Source organism: Dendropsophus ebraccatus, chromosome 9 (genome assembly GCF_027789765.1).
Source record: "Dendropsophus ebraccatus isolate aDenEbr1 chromosome 9, aDenEbr1.pat, whole genome shotgun sequence".
Lineage (NCBI taxonomy): Eukaryota > Metazoa > Chordata > Amphibia > Anura > Hylidae > Dendropsophus > Dendropsophus ebraccatus.
Window position 1 is genome coordinate 25307464 of NC_091462.1, and position 19008 is coordinate 25326471.

Consider the following 19008-nt stretch of genomic DNA (forward strand, 5'->3'; position numbering starts at 1 on the left):
AGCCTATGGCCTATGGCTGTATCCATGTTTTCCAGGACTCCCCAGCCTTCAGCCACTGATAATTAAATACTGCAGCCTCAGGTTTGGATGAACCCCTGTGTTCTCAAGGTTCACTCATCTCTATCACGTTTCTATCACCCTTACCCACCTCTGCCTTTTTGCGGGCCTCCACAGCCTTCAGAAGCATTATGTGCTGCCTTCTCCTCTCTCGTTCCTAACAAAACAAACACAGAATGAGACACAAGGAACCACCTTCGCTACTGGAAAAAAATAATAAAATACACAGGGCATTTGGTGAACATGAAGCTGAGAGTTGCAGATTTAGCACTGACACTAGTCACAGTGAATGCTATAAATACAAGGCACATAAGGTCAAGTTGTGCACGTTTTAGTCGAGGTTTAGAAAGCGGGTACACAATCATAAGCGGTAAAAGTAAAGCAATGAAAAATGAAGACGGTGTAAATAAAAAAAAAACAAAAACAAAAATTGCACAAAGTATACTCATGGTCAGTTGCAGCATGATGTTCCGCTGTAAGATCACTAAAAGCATAAGTCCTGGCTGAGAATACTGACTGAAATGGACTGGGGTCACCTCTTATCAGTGTATGAAGGGGAAGGGGATCCCCTCTGAACACTGGTTCACAGTTTATGTATAATTATAATCTATGTGGAACCGTGATTATAATAAACATCTGTCTGATGGAAAGAGAACTTCCTATAAGTCAAATAACCAGAGCAAGCTCTCAGCTGGGAATGCTGGGGGATTGCAGCTCTGAATCCTGCAGAATTAATAATGCAGCTCTGGAAATACAAGATAATTAATAAAATGGATTTACAAAGTTGCTCAACTTTCACGGTACATTAACATAATGGTGTTAAAAAATGGACATAACCTTTAGGCTTTGTTCACATGTATTAATTGGACTATCTCACTGGTTATGTGGGGATACAGGCCACAAAGGTATTCCAATGTTTATCTGGATATATACACACACACATATATCACTGGGAGTTGTGTAAAAATAAGAAAAAAGTGATACTCGCTTATCCTGATCTCCTACTTCTGCCAGGTTGGTGCTTCTTCCTGGCTCCTGTCCCATGTAATCAATGCAGTAACTTCCCTGCTCGGCCAGTCACTGATCACCGCAGTTTCCAGCCCCAGTCAGTGATTGGCTGAGACAATGCGGTCACAACACATCACTGGAAGCAGGAAGAATCAGTAACCAGCAGGGACTGGCAGGAGTGGCAGCTGTGGGGGATCAGGGTAAGTGAGTATCACTTTTTTTTTTTTTTTTAAACACCCTCAGCCACATATATATATATGTATTTTTTCTTTAGCCACATATATCAGTATGTTTTCTGAACTTACATTATACACTGGAATAACTTGTTGCTGGCAACCCGACATATACCAGGGACAATCATGTCAGCAGGATCCTTACTAGCATCGCTTGCTTAGCTGATATGTACAGTGATTCAGGCTTAAAAGTAAAGGTAACATGTCCACTCCAAGCTCGTGTGCCCTGTCGTGTGACAGCTCGATGCCTAAATGGGAGCTACAACTCTGGGGCCAGTTCAAAGAAGATACTAGAGAACTGCTAAGCTGGCAATTCTCTAATACAAAGTTATGGTCAGTATTTCTCCCATCAGCTTCAGTTCTGTTCTGCAAAGCTGCTAGGAGTTATAGGCTTCTTAGGCCCATAATATTCGATAAGGACACATATATATATATATATATATATATATATATACATATATATATATATATATGTGTGTGTGTGTATATGCAATCACGACATCTGTTTATGAGGAATATACACATGCATGGATGTAAAAATGAAAGGATTATCCAGGTGACGCTCCTTTGATGCACTGCATAAAGTTAGTGATGCTGCACCTTGCTTTCTGTCTTATAGAATGGATGGAATCTTTTCACTGTATGTATACTGCCTCTATGAATGGCTAATAATATAGGGCTTGGAATTGAATAGGGAAAATTAATTTATTTGTCTAAATATATTCCTGTCATCTTAAAGGAGATCCAGCCTTAGGATGAGCAGTGTTACATGTATTAGTCTACCCTGGGTTAATCAGCGGATGTATGCAATGCGCTGCACTGTTAAGCCATGCAGGGGGAGATGTCATATGACAGCAGCCAGTGCTACACTTTATGCATTGCTAGGACAACCATATCACAACCAAAAGAAAAAAAAAATCACGATGCGGTGTTAAGACGTACAAAAATAAACATACCCATACCATATCTAGTCTATGCCTCTCCAACTCCTGGTAGAAAGAGTTGGCACATCATTATGAAACAGAAACAAATGCAGATTACAAAATAACCATTTGTAAAGAAAAAAAAAAGTCAAATTACCCCCAGAAGCACCCAAAACCAAAGCAAGGCAGGTAATACGTAAAGCAGGAAATACGGTGCAATTATTCTACTACATGTGAGAGGTATTGGGCTATACTGGTGATGGGAGAAGTAATACAATATGCATCCGGATTACAGGATCGGGCAACAAGAGAGCTGTCTGGGGACTGGCACAAAGTAGGGAGGCTCCTTTAAGAAAATGAGTGCTTAGGAAAGCATCCAATCAGATCACACTAATTTACATAAAGAAAAGCCTCTAAGTCATGTGACACTATGAGGTCATTTATTAGATATCAAGTTATCTGGCAAAATGGCAGCTTTCAATTGGATGTAAGTAAGAAGTAATATCAATATATGTATGTAATTTAAGGTTGTAGTACGTAACATAAGAAAAGTACAGACCTGGTGCTTCAAGAGGACGGCCTGCTGACGACGCAGTTCCTTCTCCTTTAAATAAAAAAAAAAGTTTTATATTACATTATATATTTATATATATACATATATATATTACATATATATATTATATTATTGTATTATATATTTATGTATATATATAAATTACATACATATTTATTTTAATAAAACAAAAAAAATAAATGCAGAAATAGTTCTACGTTTCATTCTAAATAATTTAAACAACATGGATTACATAAGAAAAAGTGTTTACAGGCTATTCTAACGTAATCTGAACATCCAAAATGGTTCTTACTATATATTAATCTATATTCTCTAATGGATCAATCGAAATGAGCGATATAAAATAATAACATGCTTTTGTAAGAGTCAAGAAACAGTGTAGGCTACAAGCTAAAATTAGCCGCAATTTCCATTTGTTGTTGTTCCATAGCTGCCAGCAGATGGCAGAGCAGAGCGGTATCTCACACTGACCACCAGAGTTTGTCATTTTTCACAATGCACCGTGGTATAGGAAGGCGATATCTTTGGTTTTGTACAGAACTGCTGAGTATTATACAGAATATTTGAAGTGCATATTAAATGACAAACCCAGCTCTGTTACATCTGCACGTTGTGCTATGAATTCTGATAAAATATTGCTAGTAAATTTTACTTTATGATTCTTTTGTATACTCTGAAAAGCAATGTATTTGATTTTCACATAAGGTAATACAGATGGTTTAACATTGTCCATATCCTTAGGACATACATATATACCAACATATAGTTAAACATAAGAAGAATCGACTTGTCTGCCCCCCCCTCCCCAGTTCCTTAATCTATTCTGCATTTCATCGTTCAACAAAATCTTAACCCCAACAGAATGTGGCCCAGTAAATGAACAAGTATTCAGAGCGAATCCATAGAGAGGGTCAGAGGGTTATTACATTCACACAAGTGCTGTATATATACAAGTGATTGGAACGGGCAAACTTCCGATCTGTAGATGATACATAGATTGGTATATGTGTATTCCCTTAAACTGTGGCTATGGCTAGTACAGGTACAGTCTACATAGGTTACAACTGTGCTCGTCTAGTCTGTTCAAGCTCCTAGCAGGACATCTAGTAAGGATTTTCTCTTACTCATTCAGAACTATCTGCAGCGGTGTCCTGCCCCGGTTATTCATTGGCTGAGTGGCCAGTTCCTGCTGTCTCAGAAGCAGGGACACTGACAAACACTGACAAGCAGGAACCCGAAGGCAATGTAACAGGAGCTGCAGGGGATTGGGGTAGGTGAGTATCACGCAGCGGTGAGTCACCACAGCCAGTGATTGGCTGAGCAATCAGTTCCTTCTGAGACAACTCATCTTAGAAGCAGAAACAAGTGGTAACACGCAGGGGACCGGAAGGCACTGGGACAGGAGCTGTGGGGGATCAGGGTAGGTGAGTACCACTTTTTTTTCCTTTAACTCCTCCATAGCAGTGTCCCCTCTTAGCCTGCAAGAAACACCCCTTTTACTATAAGCCACACCCACTTTTAAAAAGTTGGTGAAGACAGCATACAAAAACCCTGAAAGCAGGCATCAATGTACTGCCCCCCCCCCCCCCATAGAGCACAGAAGTATGGAGCAGCATAAGCATCATATGATTCCTCTGTGGGGACTCCTAGGATTCGATCATAACATAAGACTTTAGAAGCTACAATGTGTCACTGTGTAAGAGCCCTACTGGTGGATAAAAGCTCCCCCTAGTGGTGGATAAAATATGATCGGATTTTATCATTAACCAATGTGGCCTATAAGGAATTGGGAACTCTGATAATTGGAGCTCTAGCTAACAGACATATGAGCCTAATCCTTCAACGACTTTTGGTGATTATAGCTGGACACTCATTTTACAGATCATGGCGCCATATATTACAGTATGACCGTGTAGCCCCGGGCCCTTGTGTACCCCTGCTCTAGATTCTAGCAAAAGCATGTCACTTAGACTACACGTCCTGACCAAAGCAAGTCAGATAAAAAACCGAAGCAAATGATGCTCTTATCTAAACTAACCTTTATTCGTTTCTCGGCCTCCATTATTTTGGCATTTGCTGCGTCTTCTTTCTTTTTCTTTTTAGCCTGTGCATGCAAAACAGGTCTCAAGGTCATGCAACAGCACAACTACAATCTGAACACTTTATCAGATGCTAGAGAAAGCCTCATGTCCTACTGGGTGACAGAACAATACAGGACACAGGACACAATAGAGCCGTACTTCTCCTGCATGCTAATGTTTATGGTCTGCCTGCCAATGAAATAATGGGTGTGCGGCTAAAGGTCAGACTCCCTTCATACTAACACTCCGCCACTGGCTCATTATCCTAAATCAAACATTAAAAAATTATGGGGTTAGAGATATCATCTGTTACTATTGCACAACGCTGTCTCGGCATTGTCGTCGGTGTAAAACCAATCACCCATTTAGAGGATCTCACACTAAAGAGGCCCTTTTTAAAAAAAAGAAATCAACAGGGGCTGTGATGGCAGGCAGTTTTACAGTATACTCACATTTTTATTCTAATTTTCTATGTTTAAATAAATATTATACATATAGCCAAACTTTGCTCCATGCTGGTGTGCTGTGTGACAGGAGAGCTGACCATACAATGCAAGCACCTCCAGAATACTCTACTAAATGGGGACTCACAGCAGCAGTATGCATTTGCAGTGAAGACTTGTCCTGCTCTGTGCACGCTCAGGAATGGCTGTCAATCAATAACAAGCCATGTCTGTGAGCGCGCAAAGGACTGGGACTTCCTGTGTTTGGTCTCTTTCTTCTGAACCGAGAAAAGACCAAAATATGGGCATGGAGGGAGCATGGACCACAGTTTGACAGGAAAGGAGACACCTAGTGGCCATATGTATAATGTTGATTTAAACATAGAAAAACTTTGATCACACCCATCACACCCCCTGTTGATTTCTTAAAAAAAAAAAGTGACCATCAGCATTTAAAGTAGCAGCAAGGTTGATGAGATTTTAGGAAATCTGATGTGACAGAAACTGATTTTTACCCATCTTTTCTTACTCACATAAAACTGTGTTGGATTATATGTCACTATCTAACAACAAAATTGTTTTTAGATCACAAAAAAGAAAGATAAAGTGAATACTATATACTATAGGCAAATATACTATATGCGCAATAAGTTCATCTGCACAGGGGCCCAGAAAGTAAAGATGCCCAATACAAATTATTGATAGGTTGTTAAAGTGTCCCTGTCATTTGAATAAAGTTTTCAAGTGTCACAGAGAGATGTCAAAAGTTTTGATCGGTTCAGATCCCTACTAATTGTTAAAATGATCCAGGAAAAGCATGTAGCTGAGCACTGTGCTCCCCATCACATTGAAGGAGACAGGCTTCATAGACTTACCAAAGACTCGATCTCCTCAGGAAAGATGGAGAGAGAAGGGCTCAGCCACATGCTTCTCCCTATTGTTTGTTGGAGATCTGAATACCGAGACATCTTTTTCTTTTTCTTTTTTTTTCAAATGACAAGGATGCTTTAAAAGAGAGGGGGTGAGCTACAGAGGGGTGAACAAGGGGACCATAGGTATTTTTCAATGCACCTTTAGGCCATGTTCACACAACGTAAGTTTCGTACCAATCACTGCTGTTGTTGCAACGGCCGTGATTGGTACAGAATTTACGTTATGCTGCAGGCTGAGGAAATCCCGTCCGGAGTGTATACACATGGTATACATTCTGTCGGGATACCTAGCGGCACCATTCATTGAACAACGGCCGCAGAAAACCCTGTCAGTGTCCACTATGGAGAGAGCGGCTGCGGCCGTTCGCTCCATAGTGTGCAGTGGGGAGTTCTGATGCAGGCGCACACGGATGCGCCTGCATCAGGACTCTGTGGCGCTAAAGATCATCCGGCCGGTACTGCAGTATCGGCCGGGATGATATTTTCAGAGACCGGCCGTTCCGTGACCCTGCCAGGTCACGGAACTGCCGGTCTCTTACATAATGTGAACATAGCCTTAGCTGAATAGCACAAACTTTTTTGTGCATTTTGTTACAGACTTTTAGGCGTGACATGTTTCCCTTACATAGGGCGGCATACTCAGCAGACAGATCTGCATTAAATCTAATCTGTTAGATTATATGTCTAAAAAAATTGGGTAAATTTGGTGTAAAAATATTGTAGTAGAGGATCATTTAAAAAGGGAAAATGGACAGACTTGTGTTCTTGTGTCATATATACCGATAGCTCAGACGAGTAGATACATCATCAGTGTGTTCTGCTGCAGTAAACATAAATCCCTGATAAAGTAAAGTTGGAACAAACTGAGGCCAGCAAATGCATGAGAAAATCTCATGCACCTATATGATACATGTTATGTGTCATGTACTGGAAAGCAATTGCTACTCAAGCTTTTCCCATCCACTATGGCTACTTAAAGGGATACTCCAGTGAAAATCATCTTTTTCAAATCAACTGATGCTTGAAAGTTATACAGATTTGTTAATTACTTCTATTAAAAAATCTCTAGTCTTCCTGTATTGTATCAGCTGCTGTATGTCCTGCAGGAAGAGGTGTATTTTCTCCAGTTTGACACAGCGCTCTCTGTCTATTTAAGGAACTGTCCAGAGCAGCAGCAAATCCCCGTAGAAAACCTCTCCTGCTCTGGACAGTTCCTGACATGGACAGAGGTGGCAGCAGAGAGCACTGTGTCAGACTGGAAAGAAAACACCACTTCCTGCAGTACATACAGCAGCTGATAAGAACTGGAAGACTTGAGATTTTTAAATAGAAGTAAATTACAAATCTATATAAATTTCTGACACTATAAGACAATTTTTCCCCCCACCGGAGTACCCCTTTAAATGGGTTGTCTGGGGAGCAGAAAACATCTAATGTCTTATTCTCCCTGGCCTTTACTCTGGCTGTTCCCACAAATGTATACTGTCAGATGGGAGGGGGAGGCTGTAAGTTGTGATCATCAGGTGTAGACATGGTTTAGGTAAAGCGACTTTGTACCCACAATCTGACCCCCCCCCCCCCCCAAACCACTTGTACCTTCGGATAGCTGCTTTTAATCCAATATCTGTCCTGGGGTCTGTTCAGCAGGTGATGCAGTTATTGTCCTAAAAAACTACTTTTAAACTTGCAGCCCCATGCCCAACGGGAGTATCTGTGCCCTAACTTTGCACCACCCCTCCGTCCCTCCTCCCCACCCTCTTCATCATTAGAAATGCCACTGAAACATTTTCGCCATTCTGAACATGTGCTTAATGATCCAGCCCATGTGCCGGGCTGACACAGCTGATGAATAGGAGACAATCTGCCTGGAGCATTCCTAATGATGAGGAGGGTGGGGAGGAGGGACAGAGAGGTTGTGCCAGCCTAATGCATACGCAATATAAGCCCCGACCGTAGGGCACAGGGCTGCCAGTTTAAAAGTTGTTTTTTAGGACAATAACTGCATGGACCCCAGGACAGATCTTGGATTTAAAGCAGGTATCTGAAGGTACAAGTGGTTTGGGGGGGTCAGATTGTGGGTACAGAGTCGCTTTAAGGTCCATATAAGTTATGGGGACCTTCTGTGAACCTTACTGTGTCTCTTTAAGCCTTGGATTCCATAATATGTTATTATTCTACAATCCCTAATACAACGCCATATGAACCATACAGACGTACCCACGGAGTCCTAAGCCTGAATGTAGTCACCACAGACTATACATTCTTCAAGTACCATCCTGCCAACTGAACACATGACTGACAAATGCAGAACACAACAAGTGATATAGGATATGCAGTAAGTGAAAGGCATCGGAGACTCCCTTATACCTCTAGAATTTGCTGGGCCCGTAGTTCTTTTTCCATACGGATCTGCTCAATCCTCTTGATTTTTTCCTAAGAAGGTTATAAAAAAAATGATCAATTATTGAAATACTACTTCCGAAAAGGACCTGGGGGTATTGGTGGACAGTAAACTCAACTTTAGTGACCAGTGCCAGGCAGCAGCTGCCAAGGCTAATAAAATAATGGGATGCATCAAAAGAGGTATAGATGCTAAAGATGAGAACATAGTTTTGCCTCTTTATAAATCACTGGTCAGACCACACTTGGAATACTGTGTACAGTTTTGGGCACCGGTATATAAGAAGGACACAGCTGACCTAGAGCGGGTGCAGAGGAGGGCAACAAAGGTCATTAAGGGAATGGGTGGGTTACAGTACCAGGACAGGTTATCACGCTTGGGGTTATTTACGCTAGAAAAAAGACGTCTTAGGGGCGATCTGATCACAATGTACAAATATATGAATGGACAGTACAGAGATTTTTGTAGTGGTCTTTTTACTCCTAGGTCTGTAACAATGACAAGGGGGCATCCTCTACGTCTAGAGGAAAGAAGATTTCATCATCAGCATCGACGCGGGTTCTTTACTGTACGAGCGGTAAGACTGTGGAACTCTCTGCCACATGATGTTGTCATGGCTGATTCAGTAAATAAGTTCAAGGGAGGCCTGGATGCTTTTCTTGAAAAATATAATATTACAAGTTATGGGCATTAGATTTCTGGTGATACGTTGATCCGGGGATTGTTCTGGTTGCCATTGCAGTCGGGGGAGGGGGGAGGGGGGAGGGGGGGGGGGAGTTTCTCCCTGTGGTGGGGCGTTTGTCTTCTGCCTCGTGGGGGTTTTTCGCCTTCCTGGATCAACACAGTAGGATTTTCCTAGGTTGAACCTGATGGACTCTTGTCTTCTTTCAACCTTATTTACTATGTTACTATGTTACTATGTTATACGTCACATGGTCTATGTCCACTGCAACAGAAAAGTACATTTCCACCTAAAAAAACTGCACCCCCTGTCCTCAATTTTCTAAACATTCCGTGTCCCCATTCATTATTTATAATTTTCTGAAAAAGCAAGGTGGCAGACATCAGGACTGTCGTTGTAGCTTCCATAAGGATTCAGCTTAAAGGGATACATTGTTTTTTAGATCAGCTAGTGTCAGGAAGTTATACAGATTTGTAAATTACTTCTACTTAAAAAAAACCTCACGTCTTCCAGTACTTATCAGCTACTGTATGTCCTGCAGGAAGTGGTGTATTCTATCCAGTCTGACACTCTGCTGCCACCTCTGTCCATGTCAGGACAGAGGATTTGCTACTACTTTGGAGAGTTAATGAAATGGAGGTGGCAGCAGAGAGCGCTGTGTCAGACTGGAAAGAATACAACACTTCCTGCAGGACATACAGCAGCTGATTTGTATTTGGAGATTTCCAAATACAAATCCTTTACAAATCTATGAAACTTCCTGACAGCAGTTGATTTGAAATGTTTTTTTTTTTTTTTTTTTTCCCCCACCGGAGTGCCCCTTTAACCAGTATAGTGAGGATGGGAGTGACTGGAAGTGGGGACTGTAAGTATGCAACTTTCCATCTGATTTTTAAAAGACAGACGCTCTTTATGGAGCTGTGTAAGTCTTGTATTCCTTGGGTTATATAGACGACATCTTTTGCGTGACACCAGGCGTTGTGATTGATGTCAGCATCAGTGACCGTGGGATCCGTACAGCTTTATGAATTAACAGCGCTCCAGTTTCAATTAATCTTTGTCTCTCTGGTTTAGGGTGAATCTCATACCGTATTGTATAATATGCTGACTAACTCGTTTTACTAGTTTTTTTTTATTGACATTCATTCTGTATATCTGTTATTTTCTTCATCTATCTCTTTGGTTTCTGAATGTCTGTATACAGACAATGCATTTAGCTTTATAATCCTGATACAGATACGGCATGTTTGGGCTCCAGAACCAGATACAGTAGCTGCATCCCTGTGGTAGAAGGTATATACATGTATACAACTATATACATATTACACTGTGGGGGCATCGGTATACAGTATGTGACCGCTTTTCTTTCTGATTTGCCATTTTTTAATCCCTCTAGTTGCTGTTGCTCTAGCCCTCTAGCATCCACATTATAGGGGACAAATAAGAGATTGCGGGGGGTCCAAGCTCCATACCCCCTGCCGATCTCTATATCGGGCCTCCAGCTTCTTTGTACTTTGTAAGCACTTTCCAAGTTACTGGGCTCTTTCCAGCGGCTCCATAGGAATGAATAGAGACGTGGATACGGCATGCAAAACAAAGAAGCCAGGGGCCCAATATGGGGTTCGGTAGGGGGTACGGAGGTCGACCTCCCACGATCTCTTACTTTTCCTCTATCCTGTGGCTAGGGGACAAGTTAAAGGGGCATTCCGGGGAAAATTAACTATTCCCTTATCCACAAGATAGGGGAAAAGTAGATTGTGGGGAGGTCCAACCCCTGAACCCCCCCCTGTGATCTACTTATCGGACCCTGCATAGAGCCCCGGACCGGCATGCGACCCGCAGCTCTATTCATTCCTATGGAGCGACGGAAAGCACCAAATACAGCGCTCTTCCGGCATACTGACTGGTTTATTAACACCACATGTGTTAGTAAAGCTTCATTGGGTTCTCCTAAGTTAATGCGTTGGTCTATTCAGTCATGCCCAGAACAGGAGAGGTCTTCTATGATAATATACTACAAATCTGTATAACTTTCTGACACCCGTTTTTTCCCCCCTCCGGAGTATCCCTTTAAGTGTTCATATATAATTTGTGATAAGTCAGAGCGACCCATTCATTCACCAAAAGGACTGTAGGGTCTCAATATTGTGGACAATAAAAAAGCAAAATCTTCAAATATTACCTGTTGCTTCATCATCTTTATTTGCTCCTTTTGTTTCCGCTTTTCTTCGGCAGCCATAATAGCTGAAATGTAAAGACATTTCTCAGAAGCTGTAGGCAATGCAATGGGTTAACACGATAAACAGAAACTTCGTGTTCATACCTTGCTGTTTCTTTGCTTCTTTCGCCGCTCGCACCTGTTCTTGTTTCTGAAGCTTTCGCAGAAGTTTTATTTGTGCAGCTTGTCTGGCGATTTCTATGAAGCGGAAAAACAGAAGATGACAAACGTATACAGGTTACATTTCATATGTGGTTAGGGATGGTTGTGAAAAGTGTAAAGGCCCCCATACACTTTGGACTCGCAGCGGATTTGGCGGTCAGTCTAACGTGTAGGAGACCATCCGTGTAAGTGGTGATAGGGGTCAGCTATGATGAAAAATTTGTTTAGAAAGAGATTAGGTGTATGGCCATCCTAAGGCTCACAGTCACTGACTTGGGCCCTCCGCCTGCCAAGTCACCCGTGCGCTGAAGCACTGAGTGGTCTCTTGTGGCAGAAGAGTGCTGCATGTGGCCAAAAGAGTGGTTAGCAGACCGGGGAGCCAATGGCTCCTCACTCTGTCATCACAGCAGCACATTTAACTGCAAGTGCTTGTCAGGAGTACTTGCAGTTAAAGGCACATTTGAAGCAGCCAGGAAGGCCAGCTAGGCTACCAGGTGCTTCAAATAATGACAACTCAGAGGGCCCAGTGCATTGCAGGAGCTGGCCACTGGTTTCCCTGCTACGGCTGAAGCCATCGGGGCTACGGGGAAAGCCATCATATACCTCTAGCAGAAGTGGATTGACTAACTATAATGCAAGATCTGCACTTTTCTGGTTTTCGCTTAAAATACTGACCAATATACTACGTGTGAACACAGCCTTAGATTGACCAATGTTTCAGGCCAGGAAACTGCAATCAACTTAGTACTTGATGCCCATTGAACATGATCCTTTGTGGAGCTCACATACCTTGAGCTTGAAGCTTTCTTAAGAGTTTGGCTCCATCATTCACAGCAAATTCCGGATTGCCCACATTTGGAGGTCGACCTTTCCTGCGTCTCATCCTTGTCTCCTCTCTAGCTAGCTGCCTCTCTGGATTGGGCGGTCGCCCTCTGCGGCCCTCCATTGCTCTGATACGTGGCACAATTTCCTCTTCGTTCAGAAGACACCATTGCAATCCCTTTAAAAAGATGAAGAGGGATCAGCGCGATTGCAGGAGAGCGCCGCTGCCACCACAACTACCAGCAGGATGCAACATGCACAACTACAGCTCATACTGTGCTTATTATCAGATTCATTGCAGAATGTAACCAACCATTTTATATGTGAAATATGCTGGAAAGGATCATTGTGTTTGGTAAAAACACAAAACTAAGCTCAATGGGGCTTAGTGAAGGTTTTCGTAGAAGATGACTTCTATAATAGAGAAGAAAAACCTATCTCATCCTGGTTACTGTTACATTCAGGAGAATCAGTTGGTATATACCTATTTGTACAAGCCAAACCAGTCTTCTCCTAAAGCAGCAGACATATTTTCTACCCTTGGAGCATGACCTGGATATAAGACTCCATGCACTAACTCATTCTCTTCAATGTAAGACAGTAACCCTTTTTTTGCAACTAAGTCATCTGAAGCAAAGCAACACCCATCTCTGTACTGACAACTATGTACAGATGGGTTGACTGGTTAGTATGAGAGAGCTATAAGGGGCACAGATATGTTCTCTTTGTAGTGCATATATACCTACCTGCAGCAAATTTGCCACCGTGAAGGCCACCTTTATGGTCTACCTAACCCCTTATGCCAGGGCTACATGCCGTGGCCAAAATTTTGTTGGTGGCACCTAATTTTTCTATAATTTTTAGGCAGAATTTAATTTATTTATTTTTATTTGCTCCTTGGATGGTGCAAAGACTCCAAAAGTCTACAACAATTTGTTCACCCCGCCTTACGATGTCAACAAAGGTAAATAGGTTTCCTAGCTTTGTAAATGTTTGCAAATCTACTGGATTGGTTTTAACCCTTTCAAGACCATGGGTCATTGATGCCTCAGGTCATTTTAGGACTTCAGCTTATGGGATCATAATGATTGTACTTATTTTAACACATATTCAGTTGATTAAAAAAAAAAAAAAAAAGCACTCACAAAAAACCTAAAAAGCTTTAAGTGTCACTTTTGTTTTAACTGTTAAAATCTAAATCAGCAGTAGATGTGATATAAAGCAAGTTTGCAATTTACAATTTTTTATTTTTTTTTAGTTATCATGGAAAACACAGCACTTCCTGTCTTCTAACTGTCAGAAAACAGGAAGTCCAGTGTATCCCCGGCCATCTAAGTGCTCACAGAGAGAAGGCAGTCATGTGACTGATGGACACATTGAGCCGTGACTCTCTGTACTGGCCGGAATTCCTGGGTTTAGTCTGTTTTTTTTTTAACCAGCACAAGTCAGGAAATCTTCCTTCGGTGGACTGGACCTGGATTTCTGGTAAGTTCAGCTTTGTTTTTACAGCTTGATAACAACAAAATAAATAATAAATGTATATTGCAAACTTGCTTTATTTCACATCTACTGTTGATTTAGATTTTGAAAGTTACAGTGACACTTTAAATACCATAAGAGTGCTGTACAAAATATAGATTTATATATGAAATATTTTCAGCTCCTAGTTATACATATGGCCAAGTATAATTTTGTTGAGATATTATATATATCATTTTTTTTTTAACCTGGTATAATGTTTCCTCCATTTAATTTGCACTTTATGAATTCATGTGATAAGTGGTAAAGCACAGGGGAGCTGACTCGTGTTTCCTAAATAAGATTTGTCTATGCAGTTAATTACTGCTCGGCGACTTGTTCTTTTTCACTGGATTAGCAAAAGATAAAAATGCAAAGTGATTCTTGTATCCTGTATGTATTTTCAGGGATCTCTATGCACTAATACCAATCCAAATTTTCCATATACGATGCATCCAGAAAGTCTTCAGACCCTTTCTCTTTTTTGTTATGTTGAGGCCTTATGTAAAAAAAAAAAAAGTTTCTCCCCATATTTTCCACTCCATGACAAAGTGAAACATAATATTAGAAATCTTTGCAAATTTATTGAAGGAAAGAACTACACTGACATAAGTATCTAGAGAAGGCCCTTAGGCAGTGATTCTGGCCTCCAGCCTTTTCTGGATTTGGGGATGTACGGCCATTCTTCTCTGCAGATCCTTTTAAGCTATGCCAGGTTGGACGGGGACCGTCGGTAGACACCACTTTCCGGTCTCTACAGAGATGTTCCATTGGGTTTAGGACTCTAATTGGGCCACGTAAAGATATTCAACACTCTTGTGTTGTCTTAGCTGTGTGCTTAAGGTCATTGTTATGTTGGAAAGTGAAGCTTTGGCCCAGTCTGAAGTCCAGAGTGCTATGGGTCAAATTGTCATTAGAACAATCTCTGTACTTTACTCCATTTAGTTTTCCCTTAACCCTGACCAGTCTCCTTGTCCCCCACACTTAGAATTGAGGCTAAAATGTTCAATCTTGGTTTTATTAAACCAGAAAATTTTGTTCCACACAGTCATTTAGGCGATTTTTTTGCAAACTCCAGGCGGCTCAAATTTCTTCCAATTGCAAAAAAGATTTTTGGAGCTCAGCCAGAGTTATTATTGGGTTCACGGTGAGCTCTTGATTGCTTAGTTTGGTGGGCCCACAGCTCTTGGAGACCTGGCTGTTCCAAACTTCTTCCATGTAAGAATTATGGAGGCCACTCTGCTTTTGGGAACTAAAATGGCGGCAGAAATTATTCTGTCCCCTTTTCCAGATCTGTGCCCCCACACAATCCTGGCTCTGAGCGCTACAGGCAGTTCTTTCCTCCTCATAACTTGACTTTTGCTCTGACATACATTGTCAGCTGTGACACCTTCTATAGACAGGGGTGTGTCTTTCCAAATCCTGCCCAATGAATTTACCACAGGTGACTCCAATGATGGTGCAGAAACATCTCACAGATGATCAAGAAAAATGGGAGGAGATAGAGCTAAACGCCAATGTCAAGAGAAGCTGAATTCTTATATCCATGCGCAATTTGAGTTTTCCTTTTTGATAAATTTGCAAAGATTTCTGAAAATTCTGTTTCACATTCTCATTACGGGTACAGAATTAAGAAAACATGTTGTTTTTTTTATTTTTTATTTTAACACTAGGCTGCAACATTCAAAACTATAGTTTGTTTTTTAAAGAAAGCATTTTTTTTAAGAAAGGGTAAAAGTAGGCATGATTATGGCAATGTGCCCGTGGCATCACATGGGGGCTGAAACAGACTATGTAGCCTCCATCACTCTGTACAACAAGATTCAGTATTTTTTAGTACACAGAGTTAAACACTATTTTTCTGGGGCATTTCAGGGAACTCATGGGGGCACTATTATTGTAGGAGGACTTTTTGGGGCTATCTGAGGACCAGTGGTTCCAGCTATGTAGGTTACTGTTCTGTCACAAGGCCTCTGCAGGGCAATCCAACAGTCCCAGGACTGGTACAGTGGTAGGGGGCTGCACAGATAGTGTGACATGGTGACCCTAGAAGTCAGTACTTGGTGTGATGATGTGTGTGGTGTATATGATGGCTATGGTCTTCTAAAGGAATTCTGAAGTGGTAGCTGAGTCACTACTACCAACTAGAGCTGGCCGGACACAATGGTCCTAGGCTCTTCTGGCGGCCCTCCTGTACATCTTCTCTCTACAGGATAGAGTCTATTCTTCTCTATAATGAGGGCTGTAAATATTGATCTGTTTTCTCTTCAGGTTTGCTCAGAATGCAACTAGACTAGAGATGAGCCAGCGGTTGAATCCCGCTGCCCGGAAAAGGTTGATGTGGCTGAGAACTGCCTGGAAAATGAAGGCTGTATGGGGGCATTGGGCACAACAGGCTCAGTATTAGGGGTGTCAGCAGGATGACACTGTTAGGGCACCAAGAGGGGGAACTTAGGTTGAGATGATGGACTGGATTATGGAGGGTTGAAGAACAGAACATAACTGCACATCAGTAGCTAAAAATAAAAGGCAGTGTGGGCTGGATGGAGAATATGGAGAGGTCACTGGTGAGTCACTGGATGTAATTGTGTATTCTGCCTGTGACTGCATCTGATCAGTTCTGTACTCTCCTGTATGTTCTGTTCTGTAATGATAAATTTAATTTAGAAAGTAATATCCATCCGGAGACAATGACAGATTTACTATTGCAAATGTGCCAGAATTCTGGAAAATTTTGCATCACTTTGCATACCATCTTACCATGACTTGTACCACATTGAATTTGAGTTTCAGACACTTTTTGACCCTTTTTCTTCGTCAAAAGAGGCGTGGTCTCAACAAAGGTGTGTATCATCAGAAAAAGGGGTGTGGCTTATGATGCAACACCTTGTGCCCAAAATGTGCCTTAACTCTGGTGCAAGATTCTGGCGCATTTTAAGGCTAGGTTAATACTTCTGCCAGTGCTGTGTTTGGAGCCTCCGTTGGGGAGAGTCCATTAGACGCCACAAAACAAAGATACCCGCGAGATCCCATTAACTTTAATGGGAGCTGTTTGATCTACGACTAATGTATGTTTATTCTTTATGATTTGAGCATACAATAAATTACTGCTTGTCTGCTAAATGAATGGAACTTGTGATAGAGCTCTCTCTAAGGCACTTCGATGTAAGTGCAAATTTAGCCTAAGCCAACTAAAGGTCAGTCTATACTGAGGGTAGTATTTCACGGGCCAATAGGGCCTGATATTAACTGTAAACGAGCGCCGATCTATTAGATCGGCGCTCGTTTACTGGGCTATTACACGGCCTGATAATCGTTAACAAGGGCTGCATGGACATCGTTACCTGGCATACTAAACTGGTATACATTACATATCCATGGTCCAGGGCTCCTCTTGCCATCCGCTTCTCCCCGGGTTCTGCGCGCTCAAGCTTCAGAGTGGCCTGTCTTAACTGACAGGCCGCTCAGCCAATCACTGGCCGTGGCGGTCCCAGCCTGTGATTGGCTGAGCGGCCTGTCAGCTAAGACAAGACGCTCTGAAGCTGCAGCGCGTGGGATCACAGCTCAGGAGGAGCCCTGGACCATGGATAGGTAATGTATTTACTTTGCTAATCGTCAGCTGCTGGCCGCGCACCGCTATTACACGTACCGGTGCGCGATCGGTGGCTGACAATTATAGGTCCAAACCTATATCAACGATCAGCCGATGACAACAATCATCGGCTGATCGTTGAGTTTACTACACGGAACGATAATCGGCCGCATAGGGCCAATTCGGCCGATTATCGTTCCGTGTAATAGTACTCTAAGACTAGACAGTCTAAGAATGCAACAGATTTTAACAAACGGCATGATGCATGGTACATTCTTAGGCCACATTCACACATCCGTTGTCCTACCAGTCACTGCAGACCCGCTACTATGGGCAAGTTCGCGGATGTGCATCCACTGCCTGTCTGAACTGTCATGGACACCTTCATTCAAGATAGGAGATCCTTGCCACAAATTGGGACCGTATTATGGCTCAACAGTATTTACATATTCATAAACCTTAGATTGATGTCCGAAACCGCCGTGACCGGTGGGTTCAGCCGATCAAAGTCTAAGGTGTATGGGGACCTTAAGAATTAGAATTAGTAAATCTGGGTCAGTGTCTACAGGACTGTACACAGCACCATAATGAAGGATAAAAAACTGACTAAAGTCAAGGAGAGACATCTGCCCAAGTATAACACTGCATTAAGTTATAGAGCAACATATAGTAACTACCACTACCACCATTGCTAAACAAGATGAACAGAATACGTTTTGAGCGCATAAGTATGGCTCAAAAAAAAAAACGACACGAGGAGTCAGAACTCAACTCCTCGCACTCTACAAGGTCTCGCTGTAATAATCCCGGCACTAACGAAGCCGCTCGCAAACTATAAACCAAGATCAAAACGTGAACTCCTATCATCTTTCCCCAAGTAGCCTTCTAATCAGGACCAGAATCAAAGGCGCTGCATCCATCTTTAAAGCTTCCGTCTCACTTAGATGTCTCCGATATATCTTCTTTACTTTTGCCTCTTATTATTCTGATAGTTCCTTGTCAGATCCTCCAGCATTTTCTTACTTCTAAGAAATCTCAATAAACTATTTCATGATGCCCCTTCTATGTGGGCCCAGCGGAGTAAAGTACACCGGGTAATTGAGTCTGTTGACCAAATGTTATTAATTGTAATGTAACAAGTCGAAATTGGAAGAAACCTGATCGACGCTATTCAAAGGCTCCGACATCTATGGAATACAGAATTAACTATTAAAGGGGAGTTTGATGTGCTAGTTACTATGAAACTTCCCCACAAGCCTACAGTAGTTTGGTAGAGTTCACTAAATCTCTGTCGTTCTCTTGCAACTCTCGGTAAGGCTATGTTCACACTACGTAAGTGCCGCAGAAATCACGGCCGTTGTT

The 19008-nt window shown here is 42.0% G+C and overlaps 1 protein-coding gene across 27 annotated transcripts in view; it reads right to left on the reverse strand.

Annotated features, from left to right (window-relative positions):
- The window catches only part of BAZ2B (bromodomain adjacent to zinc finger domain 2B), a 267049-nt gene that overhangs the window by 17979 nt on the left and 230062 nt on the right, over positions 1-19008 (reverse strand). For 14 of the 27 annotated variants that reach the window (XM_069982753.1, XM_069982751.1, XM_069982754.1 and 11 more), the window contains 8 exons: positions 12504-12714; positions 11658-11750; positions 11517-11578; positions 8619-8684; positions 4834-4899; positions 2781-2825; positions 2255-2287; positions 149-214 (listed from right to left, as the gene is read on the reverse strand). In XM_069982753.1, the coding sequence (XP_069838854.1) occupies positions 149-214; positions 2255-2287; positions 2781-2825; positions 4834-4899; positions 8619-8684; positions 11517-11578; positions 11658-11750; positions 12504-12714 (642 nt within the window). The remainder of the gene's footprint in view (positions 1-148; positions 215-2254; positions 2288-2780; positions 2826-4833; positions 4900-8618; positions 8685-11516; positions 11579-11657; positions 11751-12503; positions 12715-19008) is intronic. The other 13 variants (XM_069982772.1, XM_069982767.1, XM_069982770.1 and 10 more) reach the window with 4 other exon arrangements.